At 39.5% G+C, this 19,319-nt stretch overlaps 1 protein-coding gene across 1 annotated transcript in view; it reads right to left on the bottom strand.

Moving 5' to 3' along the window:
• Nucleotides 1-19,319, bottom strand: part of LOC139737916 (xanthine dehydrogenase/oxidase-like) — a 63,525-nt gene that overhangs the window by 34,648 nt on the left and 9,558 nt on the right. The window contains exons 3-11 of the mRNA XM_071648583.1: nucleotides 14,743-14,839; nucleotides 13,273-13,381; nucleotides 12,546-12,734; nucleotides 11,365-11,437; nucleotides 8,928-9,004; nucleotides 8,214-8,355; nucleotides 6,136-6,303; nucleotides 4,827-4,903; nucleotides 3,550-3,649 (exon numbers count right to left, since the gene is read on the bottom strand). Coding sequence (XP_071504684.1) covers nucleotides 3,550-3,649; nucleotides 4,827-4,903; nucleotides 6,136-6,303; nucleotides 8,214-8,355; nucleotides 8,928-9,004; nucleotides 11,365-11,437; nucleotides 12,546-12,734; nucleotides 13,273-13,381; nucleotides 14,743-14,839 — 1,032 coding nt within the window. The remainder of the gene's footprint in view (nucleotides 1-3,549; nucleotides 3,650-4,826; nucleotides 4,904-6,135; nucleotides 6,304-8,213; nucleotides 8,356-8,927; nucleotides 9,005-11,364; nucleotides 11,438-12,545; nucleotides 12,735-13,272; nucleotides 13,382-14,742; nucleotides 14,840-19,319) is intronic.

The raw sequence follows: 19,319 nt of genomic DNA, 5'->3' as shown, positions 1-19,319 counted from the left end.
ATTGGATACTGAACACAAAGATGTATTCATTCAAAAGGAATAGATTTAGTAAATTATGTATTACTAGGTCTTTCGGAAACACAAGTAACACATAAAACTGAATTCCCAGCACTGAAATGTACTTGATGGGAACAGTGTATTAAACTGAAGAGCTCATCATAACTACAGTCCAAAGCAAAACAACTACAACAAGAATGAATTCCAGACGGGATAATCACAGGTAAAATAACCCGTTGCAGTCCACTGCAGCCATTTGTGGCAGTACAGAAATAGTGCCGAGTGCATGCAGTGTGACAATTGTGGCATGCTGAATATTGAAAATGACCAATCATCAATATCATATTACAGCTCTCTGTTTCATCCCTACTACTCAGACGTGGTATGTATCACATAGTATGAGACAGCACTATAATCTAAACTTCCTCATGATGATGCTGAAATTTGATCATTTTAGATAATCACACTACATAGCAGTACAAATTAAAAGACTCTGTGATGATTCTGATAGCCTGGTTACACACATTTATGCATACAAGGAGAGCTTTAAATTGTCTTGAATACCTGTACCAATATATCATGCATGTTGTGTCCAGAGCTGGAATACTGGATGTACTGTATAGTGATGTAAAGTAAGTTAGCCTACAAGGTACAACTTTACTGGGAATATTTCTAAATGCAAATCAATTGACATTCTGTTGATAATGACAATTTTAATCACATCTTGTCATATGTGTTCGTCATACGTACATTACAAGCTTGTAAGCCAGATTATTTCATTATATCCCTGTAAGGGTCATGTCATCTACAGTTTAAATTATGCAACATAAAAAGCCGCTGCAGTGATGAGTTAAAGTTCATTTAGAATTTTCCTTTAATTCAAAAAAAAAAGGAAAACACCAATCACATTTGCTCTTATTGATGAGAAACATTGGTTGATTTTTTCAATGACTTTCATGTTTCATAGCCATTTTCCCATCTAAAATCTCGCAATGTGACTAAAATCACACTATATCAAGCGATACATGCAACACCATTGTGTTCTTCTTGCTCTTTTGCACATGTATTAAGACTGTTTTACCCAATGTCACCGGTCGGTCCAAACTGGAAGGCAAACTCCAAGGAGCTTTTGAATGGTCTTGTGCTCACTCAATAAAGTGATATTCGTAAATACAGCCATGGCATAACAACTGGAGTGTATTTTGGTATCTTTCTCTAGTGTTTGCATTATATCCACTTTTGTGATTAATCATGACTACAATGAACTTCAGATGGCTGTGATGATCGTTGGTGGATGAAACATACTGTTAAGTTGTATATAGCTCTGCTGTCTAAACTCAACATTGGCTACAGAAACAGCTGTAATTACATGTGCACATTAGGGACATAACCTTTCAAATTCAATTTGCAAAGCTCTTGTTGAGTAGCACATTAGTAAAGTGTATTTCCTTGTATTATACAACACCTAATTAGAATGTAGCTATCCGATTGGTTAATTGCATCGCACGCTGTGGCTGTCAGCCGTGCAATTTTGTTTGAGCAAAAATGGATAGCGCATGGCTGACGTCATCCATTCCATTGACTCCCGTTTTAAACTCCCAATTGACTTGTCGTTTTCGTTCCAGTACACGGCTCTGGTGTCACAATAAATAAACATTTGCTGCGCACTCACAAGCACGTACTTTTGTCACTCATTTTTGTAAACAACTTCAACCGATCAGCTTTGCGTACGTATGCGTACGTATACGTACACAATGACTGTGACTGTGCGGCTACTTTTTCGTCTTTCACGGAAAATGGTTGCCATTTCTGTGCTAAATTCAAGAATCTGTGTGGACCACATCTGTTGACGTTCGAGGTGTTGTATAAAACAAATAGTGTATGGTCTTTACTCATGCAATGGAACCAGATTTTGCACTCGGTGAAAGAAGAGGCGCACTATTCAACACGGCTTCACTGGTGGATACCAGTACTGTTGCAAGACGAGTCCCTGAGAATACTCGGGCAGGTGTGCATGGGAAATGCGTAATATAGCAAAATCAGTCCGTCCTCAACGGGTTAAATAAATGGTTTTCCTTGCTGTAGTACACTTTATAGTATACAAACAACTTGTAACTGCAATAGATACAGAATATCCTAAAATAAAATGCAGCACATCCCTCCTCCGTGTATCATTTCATATGTTCTCTAAATGCAAACATGTAGCTGTGCTTGACATATAAATGTTTTACCCCACAAAAAAGAATGATTTCTCATGTTTTCATGTATTACGTGGTATTCTATCAATGCACTTAGCAGTGAGAAATGGGACACTTCAAATAAATATGGGCATATCGCAACTTGAGTACCATACCCACAAAGGCTACTCAATTTTGAGTGATCTGTTAATATATCCTGAAGTGCAGTGACACAATGCAATATTGAGTATGATGAAGTATATGATACAATTAATACTGAAAGTCAATCAGATATTCGTACACACCAGAAACTTTGTACAAAATTCATCTTCCTGCATCATGACAAAAAAAAACCTCAATAGATACAACACAAAAAAGAAAAGAAAAGAAAACAAAGTGTTCCCTTTCAGGTTTGAGTCATCAGTCATTTTATGTTTAATGAGTAATTTTAGCAAGTTGTATGAAGGAAAACAAATATGACATTGCATATGAATGTATTGCTGCATAGTGCACACATGGAGTGTGTAGTATCTTTGGGTGTCCATAGCCTACTTGAGGGTCTTAGAACCTCTGTGACTCTAGATGCTGTCTGGTGCCATCTTAGCCCCTTTTTTTTTATTTTTCCCCACCTTTTTTTTTTAACCATTGTGCATAAGCTGTAATCCCAGCACACAAAGTCTTATCCGGTGTTTAGAATGCTTGCAGATCCATTTGACTCACTGGCATATTTCTTGTTTCAGGACATCATCATTTTTCTTTTCTTCATGGTGCATAGAATGTTGCATATTATTTTGAGGATATTGGGCAAAAAGATTGCAGCATGTTGCTATGACACGCAAAAATCCCTCATGGCTCACCCTGTGCATATATTCATGCTTCTTCAGGGGATTTTTATGGCCCATATGTATTGAACTTCATATACATTGCAGTGGCAGATCCAGAGGGTGGCGCATCGGGTGTGCATCCCCTCTTTATTTTGTGGTAAAACATAAGAAATAAATAAGAAAGAAATGGGGAGGGGGGTGCATGAGCCCGCCCCTACTGTTTAATTTTGTAAACGTGCTTCCCCTTTACGGATTTCCTGGATCCACCCATAGGTTGTGTAAGACTGCTAAATTTCTGACCTCCTTTGGGACTGAAGTCTCACTCCCGAGTTGTCTCGGCTGAGCAGTCTAGTGCCAACTGTACTTCCATCCCGCAGAAGCAGGTACGGAATTGTTTGAACTACAGTGCACGTATGCCCAAGTAGAAACTCAGCTCTCTGATCTTCAGCAGTTAAAGAGCCAGGACTTGGTTGGATTTCGTTGTAATCCGAGGGGGTGTAAAGAATATTAGTGAAAACCCCTGTGTTCAAGCTAAGAGGGCAGTAACTCACCTCCAGATCTTGACACCAACTCCAGAGTACATTGACCTGCCATGAATATTGGGTTGAGGTCTGAGATAGGACTCCCAGTGACAATGTTGCCACCAACAGCCTGAAATGGAACACAGAAAAACACATACACACACAAAAAAAAATGTGTGAATGAATGGCATTAAAAACAACGGGTAAAGTATTTGACTTCACTAAATGTGCACTGTGATATTAGAAATCGAGCATTCAAAGTTATGACTATGATAAGAACGTCTGCTCTCACTAAGTGTGCATCGTTACATCACAGTTCAGGCATTTTATGGCAGGATTACAATTTTGTAGCAGCTTAATCTGCTTCTCACTGTAGCTGGAATCTTAATATAATTCAGAATTCATGACACAATCACGCTACAACAGATGTGATCAACAATGACAGTACATCCTTCCACGCAATCCACAGGGACACTTCACTTCAGCTAGTGTGTATATTAATGTTTATTCAATATCAAAGTTTCACTGACTTCCAGCATTTCCCGCTGCACAAGATGTACTGGATAGGCCATATTATATATTTTGTAAGGTTTTAATTTTCAAAGCTTTATTACAAGTGATCATTCTCAGTTGAAGTTACAACTGCATATTTCCAGCTCAGCCAAAGGTTCTGTGACCTTTGACCTTAAGACCTGGAGAGATTTTGCCAAAAATCTAAAATTGAGGGCAGCCATACTTCATGAAGTATGCTTTAGCCAGGTAACAAGAAAATGAGGAGATCTAAGAACTGACAGACAGACAAACAAAGAGAACAAAATGCCTCAGGCATACCCTTTGGGGCAGAAGCATAAAGATAACTCGAGTCTTGTTTAAAGGGATGGTACAGTTTTGGTTTAGATGAGGCTGCAGTTTTCCAACTTTTGTGTGTGTGTGTGTTTGTGATATAATGAGAAACCTCTCATGAAATATGAAAGAACATGTAATTCTTAGAGGAATTCAGTTTATTTGATGAAAATCGGTCTTGAAATGGCTGAGATATCGCAAAACGCGATCCTCATAAACTGTGACAGGCCACTACTTTTATTAGGATCTCTTTGCTTTACCTTGTTTTTTTTTGTATATCTCAGTCATTTCAAAACTAATTTTCATGCAATAAATTTTCAATTTTCATTAGAACTGTATGCTCTAAACATTTCATAGAGTGGTTTCTAAATATCTCACATGAGTTTAAAAGCTGAATCCTCACCTCAACCAATACTATACCATCCCTTTAACATGATGGCAAGAAGAACCGGAGAGATACTCACGGCCACATTCCGAATCTGAGGACCGGCAAACCATCGCAGCATTTCCACAATGGCGGCAAAAATTCTGGTTTTGTGTTCTGCAAAATGAATGTGTAATGCATACCAATGATATTATTCAGATCCCGAGAGATCTCTAAGACCCCGTTTACAGTGAGTAAAAAGGCCAGGCTCGGCCGCGGCCGAGCCCGGCCTTCATTTCACTGTAAACACGCAAAAGGTCAAATGCAGGGCCAAAATCGGCCGCGCATTTGGCCAAGCTCTGGAGATAGCCCAGCCTTTTCTCACTGTTAACGCAAACTGGGCCAAATGTGGTACCAAATTTAGTCTGGCTTCCAGACTGTCTGCCCATACTATTTTGCTATTCAGGACATTAACGCCCTCAATGTTGAAAACTAGCATAGTTTAAGGTGGTTTTGTCCTGCAAAGGATTTTTCCTTCGGCAAAGGCCTTTGCCCCGCACTGTAAATGGGGTCTAATACTGCTCTGGACTTCAAATCAAAGGACAAAAAGAGGCATTGTCTTGGACACATCGTTGTATGTTGAGCATTCACCATTGAAAGCCCCAGAAGAACATCTTAAAAGTGGCTAATATCTTATACGAAACAGAAATTATAAATTGAGACCTTCAATCCATCACACTTTACCGCACGATATCTCAGATTATTGTTTTACAATTGAGCATAATTATGATACAAGGTTTAAAAATAATATGAATTATAAATCAACAAAAATCAGATCTGAAACAGGTAAAAACGCCTTGTCATATTCAGGCAGTATAATTTGGAGAGGATTCCCACATTATGTAAAAAAGATAAACACCCGTAACGCTTTTCGGATATCATTGCAAAAGTATCTGTTATTTAATCATAGTATAAATGATGCCCTATGAAAACATGTAAATATGTACATATAACAGTTCTTCTGTGAAAATTGTAAATACGTTATATTATAATCTATATCATTGAAAGGACTGGCCTCGACTAGCCAGCACGCTATTGCCAGTTCTTTTTTGCCAAACTATATTTCAACTATTCATTGTTGTGACTTTGTTGACGAGGTTTGTTTGTTTGATAAATAAATTTCATTTCATTTCATTTCATTTCAAATACAAACCAAAGGCTTGTACTGTAAGAACACAAATAAGTAGGCATTTGGAGAGAAAAAACATAATAGAAATGGAAAACGAGAGTGTTGGATCTCCAGGTTATCATGAACCCTAACCCCTACAATTTATCTACTGAAATGAGGGCAAGGATTACATTGTTGCAGATACACAGGCAAACCTTTGCATATTCTAGTCAATATTTACCTGGCTGGTTTTTTATGAAGTCTTTAAAGAAATTGTCCATGTGTGTCAAACTGACCGAAGACCCAATGGTCACACTCTGGCCGTTCACATCAATCTGGGTCAGTTCCGGTATGTGCGTCACAGATATGAGCACAGGGTAAAGTTGGTTCTTGAATTTCATTTCGACACCTTGAGATCAGGAAGGCAGCACAGAAAAGCATCGTATTAAAAGCATAATCATACGACATTTGCACAGAGTGTTGGGCGAGGATCTATTTCAAAGTTATTATACGTGAAATTTAAGTACCTGCCGAGGTCATGAAATTTCACCTCTGGCAAGCAAAGATTTCATTGTGATCAAGAGGCAACATCAACAATTCAGGTGTTCTTCATGGTTTCACATAACTGTACTGCCATACTAGTCATGCAAAGTATAGAGGTATTGCTATTACACCCAAAAGACTACACCATAATAACAACCAAACATCTCAATGTACTATCTATGCCCCAGGGTAGCTGAAGATGGTGCCTCCACAACTGTAAAGAAGAAGAAAAAAATCCCCCTACAGAAAAATAAATATTTTCTACAGATAAATATCTAAGTTAATATATCTCCAACAAAAGATGGATTTCTTTTTATCTTCACAGCTAGAGGCAACAACATCATTCCTTCATCAACAGGTCTTCTTTTTCTTGTCACAATAGAAATTCATGTGTGATGGAGCATGATAAATCATGTTTCTGTGACAGAGGAATGCTGGCAAATGCAGACTTGGATTTAAAGGGGCATTCCAGACAAGTTTCAAAGTTTCACATCATGTAGTACATAAATCTACAGCCCCATGTACAACTGTATACATTTGTGGAATCTATTGTGGTCCCTTGAGGAGAGAAACTAATACTCTGAAAAATCTTCAATAAATTACACGGAACAATATTGATGACATACATGTGTAGGAGCCTCACGTATATCAGAAATTTAATTTGTTTTGTTTTTTGTTTTGTTTTTTTGCTTGTTAGCTCATGAAACCCGGAAGTGGCCCCCTCCCCCACTTTTGAAAATGTGGCACCGGCCATGTCCTTTAGCCCCAACTCATGCATTCTGATGGTGAGGCTGCCATGTCATCATCCTTGTTAATTGCAAGTTGTTGTAAATTTTGAAAACATTCTCATTCCTCATCACTATCACTATAAATTCTGAAAATCTGTACTCGGTATAACTGATTGTTATAGCTGTTCAAACGCAAAAATCTGAAAACCATCCAAAGGTCTCCTTTAACATTTGCTAGCATCCAGAGAGGAATTTTCACAAGTTTGGGTTCAAAGGTTCAAAGGAGCTGAATTCTTTTCTTCAAGCCAGGTGCAGATGACAGGAAATCAAACTGAAATCAATACCACATTCCTCTGTCCATTCCACCCCCCCCCCAAAAAAAAAAAAAAAAAAACACACACACACTTACACAAACAAACATATCTCCACTCACTCCTTCCATGCACACTACTGTTCATCTTATGTTACATGTCCTGTTCACCTTTGGGAGCAGTGATTTAAAAAATGTTCAAGATATCACGTTTGATGCATATGTGTAGGTCAGTTGTATCACAAAACATCCTACCATATAAAATTTTTGCAATAAAGCCTAAAATAAAGGAGATACAGTCTGTATCACTATTTTTCTCATTAAACCATAACTGTAGACGGTTTAGTCTGGAAACATTTTTATCATACCTATAATTGTTCACATTTTGTATATTTAACAATACTAAACATCGACTATACTGGTTCAAATTTTTACATTGGTTGTTTCTATCCCTAACTCACATTTTAAAACTATTTTGAAGCACTAATGCTAGGTTTTTGTTTCATCTGCAAATGGTAAATCATGCCTTTAAACTGACATGTGTGAAGGGAACAAGAAAAATACAAAATATCTTTGCTCAGCGAGTGAATGCACATTTCTGTGCAGCCATGGCATTCTAAAATTCCATGGGAGCTCCAACTCTGTTTTTGCATTATGTCGAAAGAAGGCACACAAAATAAAGTATGCATTATCCCCCCCCCCCTCAAAAAAAAAAGAATGATGGTCCATGACACTAACCAATTTCCGAGTTTCCACCAATCAGCTTTGCCATGGGGTATTTGACCTTGAGGTCAAGCAGTTCATCAAGGGTCACAGGTTGGTACCAAGTGACTCGCCCTCCTTGGAATGAAATGGACATTGGTGGCTCACTTGAAGCCATCTGCCAACAGAAAATGGCCACATAGAAGTAAGCTTGAGCCAAAAATGGTAATTTCCTCTCATTCAAACTCATTTTCATATAATCAAGGAATCATCAAAAACCTTGTTCAAATGACAATTTCTCTGCACAAACTACCTCTTCCATTAGGGGAAAAAAACCAATAACATTAGATTATCCATGACAGGAATGAACTTGCATTTCCTGTTTTCAGACTTGTTAACTTTATCTTTTAACAGAAATTCAATATGCTACATCATCAATAATCATCATCACTGTTACTACAATCCTAGTAAACATTATAATCAGACAAAAATAGTCTTATAATCATGATCTTAAAGTGATCTTTGATAGTAATCATGACAACAATGATGATAACACCAGGGTTAAAAGGAGCTGTATTTATAAGACAGAAAATAAATACTGAACTGAAGAAAATAAATATTTAACTGATTTTTTTTAATCAAACATAACGTTCTACATTGTAACAAGAGTTTGTATGTGCAGAAAGACACAACTTTCTGACCGCATGAGAAACATTGCAGTCCACACCCATACACCGTACAGTAGCTTACCATCAGTTCTGGAGGAAAGATGAGATCTTGCGATGGGTCATACTCTGCAAATTCCCTTGGATCAAACAACATGCTGGGTGCCTTTATCACAGTAGAGAGTTCAAAAGAAGGGCACACAAGCAGTTTATCAAATATAGCGGACTAAATTCTAGAGGAGATCTTTGTATCCATCCATCTCTTTCTCTCTCTCTCTCTCTCTCTCTCTCTCTCCTTTCTGTCAATCTCTTTTTCTATATGATTGTGTCATTTGCTCCTCCATACCAAATTCAATCAAGTTGTAAATGATACTAGATCTCAAGACTTCTAGATCTCAAGCTCTTTAAAAAGCTTCATCAAGTAACATAATGATGATGATAATAATAATGATAGTAGTAGTAGTAGTAGTAGTAGTAGTAGTAGTAATAATAATAATGGTAATAACAATAATAACGCTAATACAGCCTGTAACAATAATTATAATGATAACAATAACAACAATAACAATAATCATAATAACAAGGAAAAGTAGAAATTACGCGGTGCGTAATATATGTCCCCGCCGGAAGTAGCATTTAGTAGCAAAATGTACAATATAGGTAAAAAATCAAGGTCAAAGGTCAAAGAAGTCAAAGGTCACAATTCTGTGTAGAAGTTTTGAAGCCCTCACCTAGTGCCATCACATAAAGGAAACAGAATCGAAATCGGGTTAGAAATGGCGAAGGAGTAGCATTTTGTAGCCAATGTACAATATAGGTCAAAAATCAAGGTCAGAGGTCAAAGAAGTCAAAGGTCAAAATTCTGTGTAGAAGTTTTGAAGCCCTCACCTAGTGCTATCACATAAAGCAAACGGAAGTGAAATCGGGTTAGAAATGGCGAAGGAGTAGCATTTTGTAGCAAAATGAACAATACAGGTCAAAAATCAAGGTCAAAGGTCAAAGAAGTCAAAGGTCAAAATTCTGTGTAGAAGATTTGAAGCCCTCACCTAGTGCCATCACATAAAGCAAACGGAATCGAAATCGGGTTAGAAATGGCGAAGGAGTAGCATTTTGTAGCAAAATGTACAATATAGGTAAAAAAATCAAGGTCAAAGGTCAAAGAAGTCAAAGGTCAAAATTCTGTGTAGAAGTTTTGAAGCCCTCACCTAGTGCCATCACATAAAGCAAACAGAATCGAAATCGGGTTAGAAATGGGGAAGGAGTAGCATTTTGTAGCAAAATGTACAATACAGGTCAAAAATCAAGGTCAAAGGTCAAAGAAGTCAAAGGTCAAAATTCTGTGTACAAGTTTTGAAGCCCTCACCTAGTGCCATCACATAAAGCAAACGGAATCGAAATCGGGTTAGAAATGGCGAAGGAGTAGCATTTTGTAGCAAAATGTACAATATAGGTCAAAGGTCAAGGTCAAAGGTTACGACTGAAATTCTGTGTAGAAGTTTCAAAGCTCCCATGTAGTGCTATCATATAAAGCAAACAGAATCAAAATTGGCTCATAAATGACAGAGAAGTAGCAAATTGAAGATTTCGATCACACACGGACAGACACACGGACGGACACACGGACACACGGACGCTACGACGGACGGACGGACACACGGACACACACACGTACGGAGCCCGTTTCATAGTCCCCTGCTCAAACTCGTTCGGCGGGGACGATAAGATATATTTGTACTATATGCTATGCTAATCCATCGTGAATTTTTCTCCTATCCAGGTCTAAAAAAAATTATGATGCAACACAGAATAATATCTACTACAGTGCATACTGAATGCAAGAGATACATGCAGGCTCTATGTATGCCTACATACACAGCATGACTACAGCATGCGTAAATGCTTGCACACCCTGCCGAAATTATATCTGTATGTTTAAAGATATGATGACATAACAGTCATTTACAGTTCATTTAATACACAACTTGTGAGAATGGTAAGCAATAGTAAGGCAATATCAAAAAGTATTATTCCTCACTCAAAAACAGTAGCCAATAAACCCTCTTTAGAGGGACATGTTGCTGCCCTATACCTACCACCTCCCTCATCCCCTCACTCCCCCCCCCCCCCATCAACAGATAAGTAGTCAAGGGTCTGTTTTACCAAATATTATGGGAATCTGCTCCTATCTATTTCTTCATCTCTCACTCTCACTACTCTCGTGCAAATAGCCTCTGCAACTTCGAGCATGCATTAGATTTGTTTGTTTGTTTTTTGTTGTTCTGGTGCATATTTTCTTGCTTTTGTATTATTCTGCCATGTTTCACCTGTCTCCCAAAACTATAATTGCAAGTATTGGCACACACGATCACATCCCCTTTTGCATTCCCACCCTCCGGCCCTCTCCAGAAAGAATCCGAATCACATGGTTCCATTTCATGTTTGCATCAACGAAACTTTTATTGTGAGTCTCTACAACTGCTGCAGAGTAAGAAAGAAGGGTTGCTCTGCCCAAATCACCTCATCATCTTCTCGATTGTCACCACTGTTCTTCTGGCTGGGGCCCGACGGGCAGTTTCCTCCTCCACAACACCCCTCCTGGATGGATAATGGAAAAAGGCATCAAAATGAGAGCGGGGGGGGGGGGGGGGGGGGGGTTTTCATAAAGCTGTTCGTAAAGTTACGAACAACTTACGAGCGACTGGTGATCAGTTCTTGTGCTGAATTATGGAAATTCTGATAAGTATACCACAACAGAACTGATCACCAGTCGCTCGTAAGTCGTTCGTAACTTTACGAACAGCTTTATGAAACAGGGCCCGGGGCCTCATTTAACAAAAGATGTTAGGGTAGCAACATTTGCTGGAATGGCAACTTCCCATGGCAACAGCCAATCAGGAAGCTGGATTCTTGTCGTTATCGTGACAATTGCCATTCCAGCAAGAGTCGCTATCATATCAACTTTCTATGAAGAGGGGCCCAGGATTCATGACCTAAAGCAGTTACATCACTTGCCCCACATCAGGCCAAAGGCAAAGACATGCAATGCACTATCTTTACCCATCTCTGCCGATCTACGGAATATTCCGTAGTTCACACAAACGTGGCTATCACTGATACACAGGATCATCCTTAACAGAAATAACTTGGACAATGACGAGCTTTTAATAGCCTTGCTTCCATAAATTTGTATCACATATGTTCATGTGACATAGCATAGTTCATCAGAGGACTCTGATATACATCTTGTACCAAAGACTGATCATTTTCTGTTTCATTTCATATATAAAATGTAGTTTTCCATGCTTTTCTTCCCATAAGTGCCAGTGACATCAACTTGAAGCTGCGAGTGCACAGTGGAGTGAACATGCCTGAGAGACCCTCTGGCACCAACAGCTTAAAAGATCCATGGTATGCAAATGGCAGATATGGGTTGAAAACATAACGTAAAGAAAAAAAATATTGGTGAATTGCACGGTATTCAACCAACTTGAATGTGAAAACTGTATTCAGACAACTGGATGCTATTTTCTATTGATATCCAAGATTTCAGTCTAAAAGCATAGAAGTCTCTTTGACCTGAAAGAGATATCGGTATCATGGGGACAGGTTATGTTCGTGGCAAGAAAAAAATACTGCAATTCATACTAAAATGAATCTTGTGACACAACAGAATATACCACGTCTACAATAAGTTTCCACATACCTTGCTGAATGTCTTGTATCCCTGCAGGATCGGTCTGTACCCGGTGCATCGGCACAGGTTGCCTTCAAATGCCCCATGAATCTCTTCCATTGTTGGTTGTGGGTTGTTGCGCAGGAGGGCGTACATGGACATGACAATGCCGGGAGTGCAGAAGCCGCACTGAGAACCATGGGCCTTGGCAATGCGCTCCTGGGTATTAAGAAAAGAGTCACAAAAGTGGCTGAACAAGAGCTCATGTTGTCCTTTTTTTTTTTTGGAATTCATTTGACATTCAATCTAAATTTTTATCTTCCACATGCAGCATCAAACACACATACCACAATAATGATGTCACCTTAGATAGACAATAGGAGGCTCACATATTTCAGAAATATAGCAATTAGATGTAATTCCATTACAATACAGCCTGCTTGACAAGTTCACCTGTGTAGAATATCTATACATGCTTTCTTCTCTTGTTCTGCTTCCTTGAGCCAAAACTCATGCATGCCTATGGTGAGGCTACCATGCCATCCTCCTTCATTCATTGTGATTTGTTTATGAAAACATTCTTATTCCTCATTCCAGTCACTATAAATTCTGAAACTCTGTACACAGTCTAATCAATTTATAATTATTCAAATATCTGAAAATCATCTGGAGGTCTCCTGTAATTCCTTAAACCAACTGCAATGGGCTGGGAAGGAAGGGGGTGGGGGTGGGGGGTGGGGGAAGGGGTTCAAGTTACCTGGACTGGATGTAGTTTGGTCTTTGTACTCCCAATCCCCTCCACGGTAGTAACAGCAGTGAGGTGGACCGAGCATAATGGAGCCAGGCACGCATTGACTGCATGGTGTCTGGGAAGATTGATTGCTCATGAAAATTGCTACCGAAAATTACATCATCACAATGGCAGTAGCTTGGGCACTGTGGCCAATTTTCTATACAACACTAGCTGTATGGTGAATACATTATAGAGCTGACCAACAGATATAGAAATACTGTCCCAATCTTTCATAATAAGAGCAAGAAATATTCGTGGGCTCTAAAGAGAAATGTTGAAACATTAACAATGATATAAATAGACAGTTGAAGGATCAGATTTCCTTCACCACTTACTGTACCACAAGGATAGACATCCTCCATACTTTTGATAAATAAATAGATTATGTAAATAAATACATGGGTGGATGGATAGACACAATATAGGTAGGTGGATGAATAGAACGATTCATATATGAAATCCATATGTCATTATTAATTTGCTTTAAAGAAAGTGTCTTTGTCTCTGTGCAGGAATGAGTAATGAGTGGTGGCAAAATATTGCAATGGAATTATCAGTCCAAAAGTTTCAAAACACAATAAAAAAAAAATGATCTGTCCTTTACTAATATCAGGAAGTTTCCAAATCTCATTTTCAGCAACTGATAGTCAAACAGTACGTAAGTGGAGTGCTGCCAATCATCTGTTCTTGATGATTTGTCTGAAAAAAGATCAATCTAACAAACAACAACTGACCACAGGTCATACACTTTTTGTTCTTTGCTAACCTTGGTAGATGAGACACAGATCACGCACAAACAAAACCAAAGACCACAAATACGTCACTAAGTCAGTAATAACCCCAGTAGCCTTGGTCTACTATTGAAAGGCCGGTCCTTATTCTTCACACTTTTTGTGTATGGGTACCACAAAAATCTCTAAATATTGTGGATAGAGTAAGCTTGATGGAGTAATTTCTACAGAAAGAACACTCCCTCCCTCCCCCTAAAAAAAAAAAAAAAAAATGCCTGCTTGTTTCTGAAAAAGAATGCCAGCTATTATTAGAATGGTTTATTTGCCTGAGGGCTGAAATACATTGCAATGACATACAAATACCTCAAAATTAAATAGAACACAATGAGCTATCATACGTAACAATATACAGCATCCTTCATAATATATTTAACCTAAAAAAAAAAAAAGGAATCTGCCAAATTCATATTCTAAAGATATACTTTGCAAAACATCAGAAAAAGAATCATTGGACCAACACTACAGAGAAGGCAAATATATATATATATATATATATATATATATATATATATATATAGTATATATAAATCTATTCTTGTGTTATATATAGGATTAAAACAAATTTTTATAGAAGAGCAGAAAAGGCCACCTAGATGTAGTCCCTTGTTTCTTGTCACCATTACAGCTGATCTTTAAAGGATACTGAATCTTCTGTGTTGTACGATCGAAATTGGAGACCATCACGGTGCAAGCCCCACATCCACCTTCAGCACAGCCCAACTTGGTCCCGGTGAGCCCCACTGGATGTCTGGGTTAAGGGCTACTTAATCCTCATTTTGATATTCAGTTTAACATATGGATTTGTCTGGATACACCAGTTGCATTGTGGGTAAACCTGCACAATACTTTTCCTGCATGCACGCCCTTCTCACTTTATATGCACTGGCACTACTCAGAGATGTGACCAGAAATGAGTACAGGCACTGCATTAGGCCTATTAACTGCAAACAAAGTTAGACAAAAAACAAAAACTTCTGATCTTGTGATTTTTCAGAAGAGACGCAAAGCATGAGACATGATCCTAATTGTCCATAATTGTCTAATTCTGTAGTGTGCAAACGACTCGATACCATCTCCTTATCTACTTTAAAGTGGAAATTTTCGCGGTGTTGAAATTTTCGCGCATTTCACGCAACCAGAAACTACTGCAAAAATAAAAGCACACGAATATTTTTGCTAGCCATATGTTCTTGCGCGTGATGTCTTGATTCTGTGGAATTAAAAACACGTGAAACTCTTCTTACCTGGCCAAGCGTGAAAAATTAGTCGCGCGAAAATATCCACTTTTACAGTATTCATCATATCAAAGCAATGATATGTTTATCATAACGATTATTTAGATACAATTATATTTTTTGACATTTCAGATATAAAATCTTTTAAAAGTTTACAAGCTTTATGTGTTTAAAATTTAAATTCAATCTATTCCAACTTGAAAGATAAGGGGGAGGGAATAAATTGCAATATCTCTTCTGTTTGGCACTGAAATAAAAGTGCGAGAAGAGGTCGAAAGAGTTGGCAATACACAAAAAACTCAACAAAATCATACCAAATATAACAATGGAACAAGAGCTCAAACATGTGATCATACCCTTGTCAATGGCATATGTCTCCACTCTCTTTCCTAAGCCCCACTCATACCCAGACAGCGTTGGTTATAAAACCAGCAACTAATTGTATTATGAGTGGCAGTCATTCATGAGAAGACAAGTGGCACTCATGATCAAAATCTCTGCTGTCATGACATCCATGCTATTAGACTGCCCCCATGTGCAGTATTCGCTGATGAGCGCTATTCCCTATATCAGATTGAACCCCAATGGGCAGCAAATGAAGATCCATTCAATCAGGTTACCCATGTCTCCCAACAATACTGGGTCTTTCAACATCACTGCCTTCTTCTATTGAAGGTGCATGGTCCCGGTGTTTTAGTCAAATGCGTACGCGGGCGCACGGCGCAAGTTTCCTATACAGACCTTCGCTATTGACTCCTCTTTAGCGCTTACGCTGTGGCCCACTTTCCCGAGTCCGAAGAAGTCCGATTGACTGTAGTCAGTGGTCCGATCACAGTTCGGCTCATGATTCGGCTGAGGGGGATGACAGCTTCAGCAAACTTCTTATGTGATGTCATAATAAGAAGCACATATGCACGCACCCTGGCATTACTACAGACTGCGCGATGCGCAGAGAAGACAACGAAGGCAATGTTACTTAGCTACATCTACGCACTTTACTCTTGATGACAGCTCAACTTTGGTAATCTTTGTATCAATGCTAACGGTGATCGGCAGTATCATCAACAGCGCCCTCTACACTACCGGGACTATGCACCTTTAAAGGTGACAAAAGCTGCATACATTTATGAGCACCGACAGTATGCACACTAAACCCTTTGTAAAAGAAACTCTTGATGGAGGATTTCCGATGCCATGGGATCAGCAAACCTGGAAGGCCAACTCCCAGGTAATGTTATATTGCTATCAACAAGACAAACTGCTCAAGAAACAAAGGAATAGAATTAAAAACAAGAGACCCGCGGGTCTAGCGCTCACCTGAGTATCGCAAGTTTACCTTTCACGCAGTCACTAATCTAAATTATTCACAGCTCTACCAAAATTTGACCAGGCATTCTCAAGTAGAAGATGAAAATGTACAATAAGGGCCCAAATTTTTTAAGATTCCTTAATTTGGGGGGATTGGGGCCCCCTGGGGCCCTCTGGGTGGGGCATGGTGCCCATTTTGATAAATTGAGATCCTGACCCCCTAGGGATGCTACCTGCCAAGTTTGACAAAAATCCATCATGAGGTTTTCAGGAAGAAGATGAAAATGTACAATTCAGGCCCCCATTTGGACCCTTCCAACCACCACCCCCCCCCCCCTACCCAAGAGGGGCACCCCTGGATCTCCTATGAACAAACTTGAAACTACAGTCATTAATGTACTCACTCATAGTATTATCTCAGTTCTATATATAACTTCTGATTCTAGAGAAGATTTATAAAGATTCCTTCATTTGGGGGATTTGGGACCCCTGGGGGCCCCCTGGGTGGGGCATGGTGCCCATTTTAACAAATTGAGATCCTAACCCCCTAGGGATGCTACCTGCCAAGTTTGGTGAAAATAGGTCATGGGGTTCTCAAGAAGAAGATAAAAATGTACAATTTAGGCCCCATTAGGACCCCTCCTCACCCCCTCCCTCCCCTGGGTCCCAAGGGGGGCACCCCTGATTCTGCCATGAACAAACTTGAAACTACAGTCATCAATGTACTAACTCATAGTATTAACTTAGCTCTATCACTTCTGGTTCTAGAGAAGAAGATTTTTGCGGATATTCCTTAATTTTGGGGGGTTTGGGCCCCCTGGGGGCCCCCTGGGCGGGGCATGGTGCCCATTTTCACAAATTGATTTCCTAACCCCCTAGGGATGCTACCTGCCAAGTTTGGTGAAAATGGGTCATGGGGTTCTCAAGAAGACGATGAAAATGTACAATTTAGGCCCCATTAGAACCCTTCCCCACCCCCCTCCCCTGGGTCCCAAGGGGGGCACCCCTGATTCTGCCATGAACAAACTTGAAACTACAGTCATCAATGTACTAACTCATAGTATTAACTTAGCTCTATCACTTCTGGTTCTAGAGAAGAAGATTTTTACAGATTCCTTAATTTTGGGGGGTTTGGGCCCCCCTGGGGGCCCCCTGGGTGGGGCATGGTGCCCATTTTAACAAATTGAGTTCCTAACCCCCTAGGGATGCTACCTGCCAAGTTTGATGAAAATCGGTCTTGGGGTTTTCAAGAAGAAGATGAAAATGTAAAAAGTTTACGCACGACGCACGACGGACGACGGACGACGGACGACGGACGACGGACGACGGACGACGGACGACGGACGACGCACGACGCACGACGCACGACGCACGACGCACGACGCACGACGGACGCCGGACGAAGGGCGATCGCAATAGCTCACTTGAGCCTTTGGCTCAGGTGAGCTAATGAGAAGATTAAAATGACAGCTTCAAATTCATGTCTTTGGTCTTAACGCAGGATGTAAGGAACACCTCAGCAATGTATAGTAACTTCCGTTGGAATAACAGGAGACCGGCCTGAGCCTATGCTCCTTTCCAGCTATCCTCTGGAGATGATCTAAGGTTGGCTTGTGGGCTGGTCATAGCTATGTGTAAATGACGCCCAGCATGATGAGGCCAGCTTCATAGCTAAAATTGACTGGTCACATGGCCTGCGGGGGTCATGTGATCTCAAGCCAGTCAACACCATTACCACAAAATTGTTATCTTCTCTAATACAATACTTGCATTGATTAAATATGTAGTCAAACAACAAGACCCAATATTAGGGTTGGCCTGGTGACCTGGGGCCACTGGGCCATCAGTAATATCAATCTACTGTTAGTATTTCTGGTGGCCCAGGGTACCACAAACAGATGTCAGACCATTACTATATAAGAAGTTACATTCCAAGTTTTGGTGGCTCAATTGGGTCACCACCATTTTTTTGTTGGCGTGTACATTGTTGGTGAATGTGTTTTTCTCATCCAGAAAAGGGCAGAATAACTTGTGGCCCGATGTTTGGTAACCACACATATTTCAGCTAGCTGCCAAAATCAGAGTTGCGAGATCACTACAAATCTTTACAGCCAAACTTACTCTATCTAATATTGTCAAATCTGATTCCTTCAAATCTGATTTCTGATTTTACAGAACCTTAAAATTTCAATTCATTAAACTATGATGCCAAGGAAAATCATTTTTATGTGTAAAATCAAGATTAAATATGTGAGACTTTAATAGTGAACTTTATAGTAAGAGTACGTGGCATTAGAAGCCCTCCGTTATATGCTTTACCTGCCAATTTTCACATAATTGTCATGGTTTATAATCATATTACTGTTTTACCAGATTGATTCATTGTGAAAACATTTTTTTTTGTCTTTTACTCCTTAATAAGCCCCACTTTAATCCATTGAGGACGGACTGATTTTGCTATCAACAAGCATTTCCCCTAAACACTTGCCCGAGTATACTTAGGACTCATCCTCAACAGGTTAACAGAGCCTTGCCAAGGTGACAAAGTCAAGGTAGCGTGCATGTATAAACTTTTTATTTTACCTTGCCTGTTAAAACAGTCCCAGCAAAAATGTTACCCAGATGTCACAGTGACTTTTGCCAGCTGGGGTAATTAGAGCAACATTAACCTGACATT

The sequence above is a fragment of the Diadema antillarum genome, unplaced genomic scaffold (assembly GCF_040938485.1).
Source record: "Diadema antillarum isolate AM-2024a unplaced genomic scaffold, OU_Dant_1.0 seq00000715_RagTag, whole genome shotgun sequence".
Taxonomy (NCBI): Eukaryota; Metazoa; Echinodermata; class Echinoidea; order Diadematoida; family Diadematidae; genus Diadema; species Diadema antillarum.
This window is presented reverse-complemented; position numbering and strand designations above follow the sequence as displayed.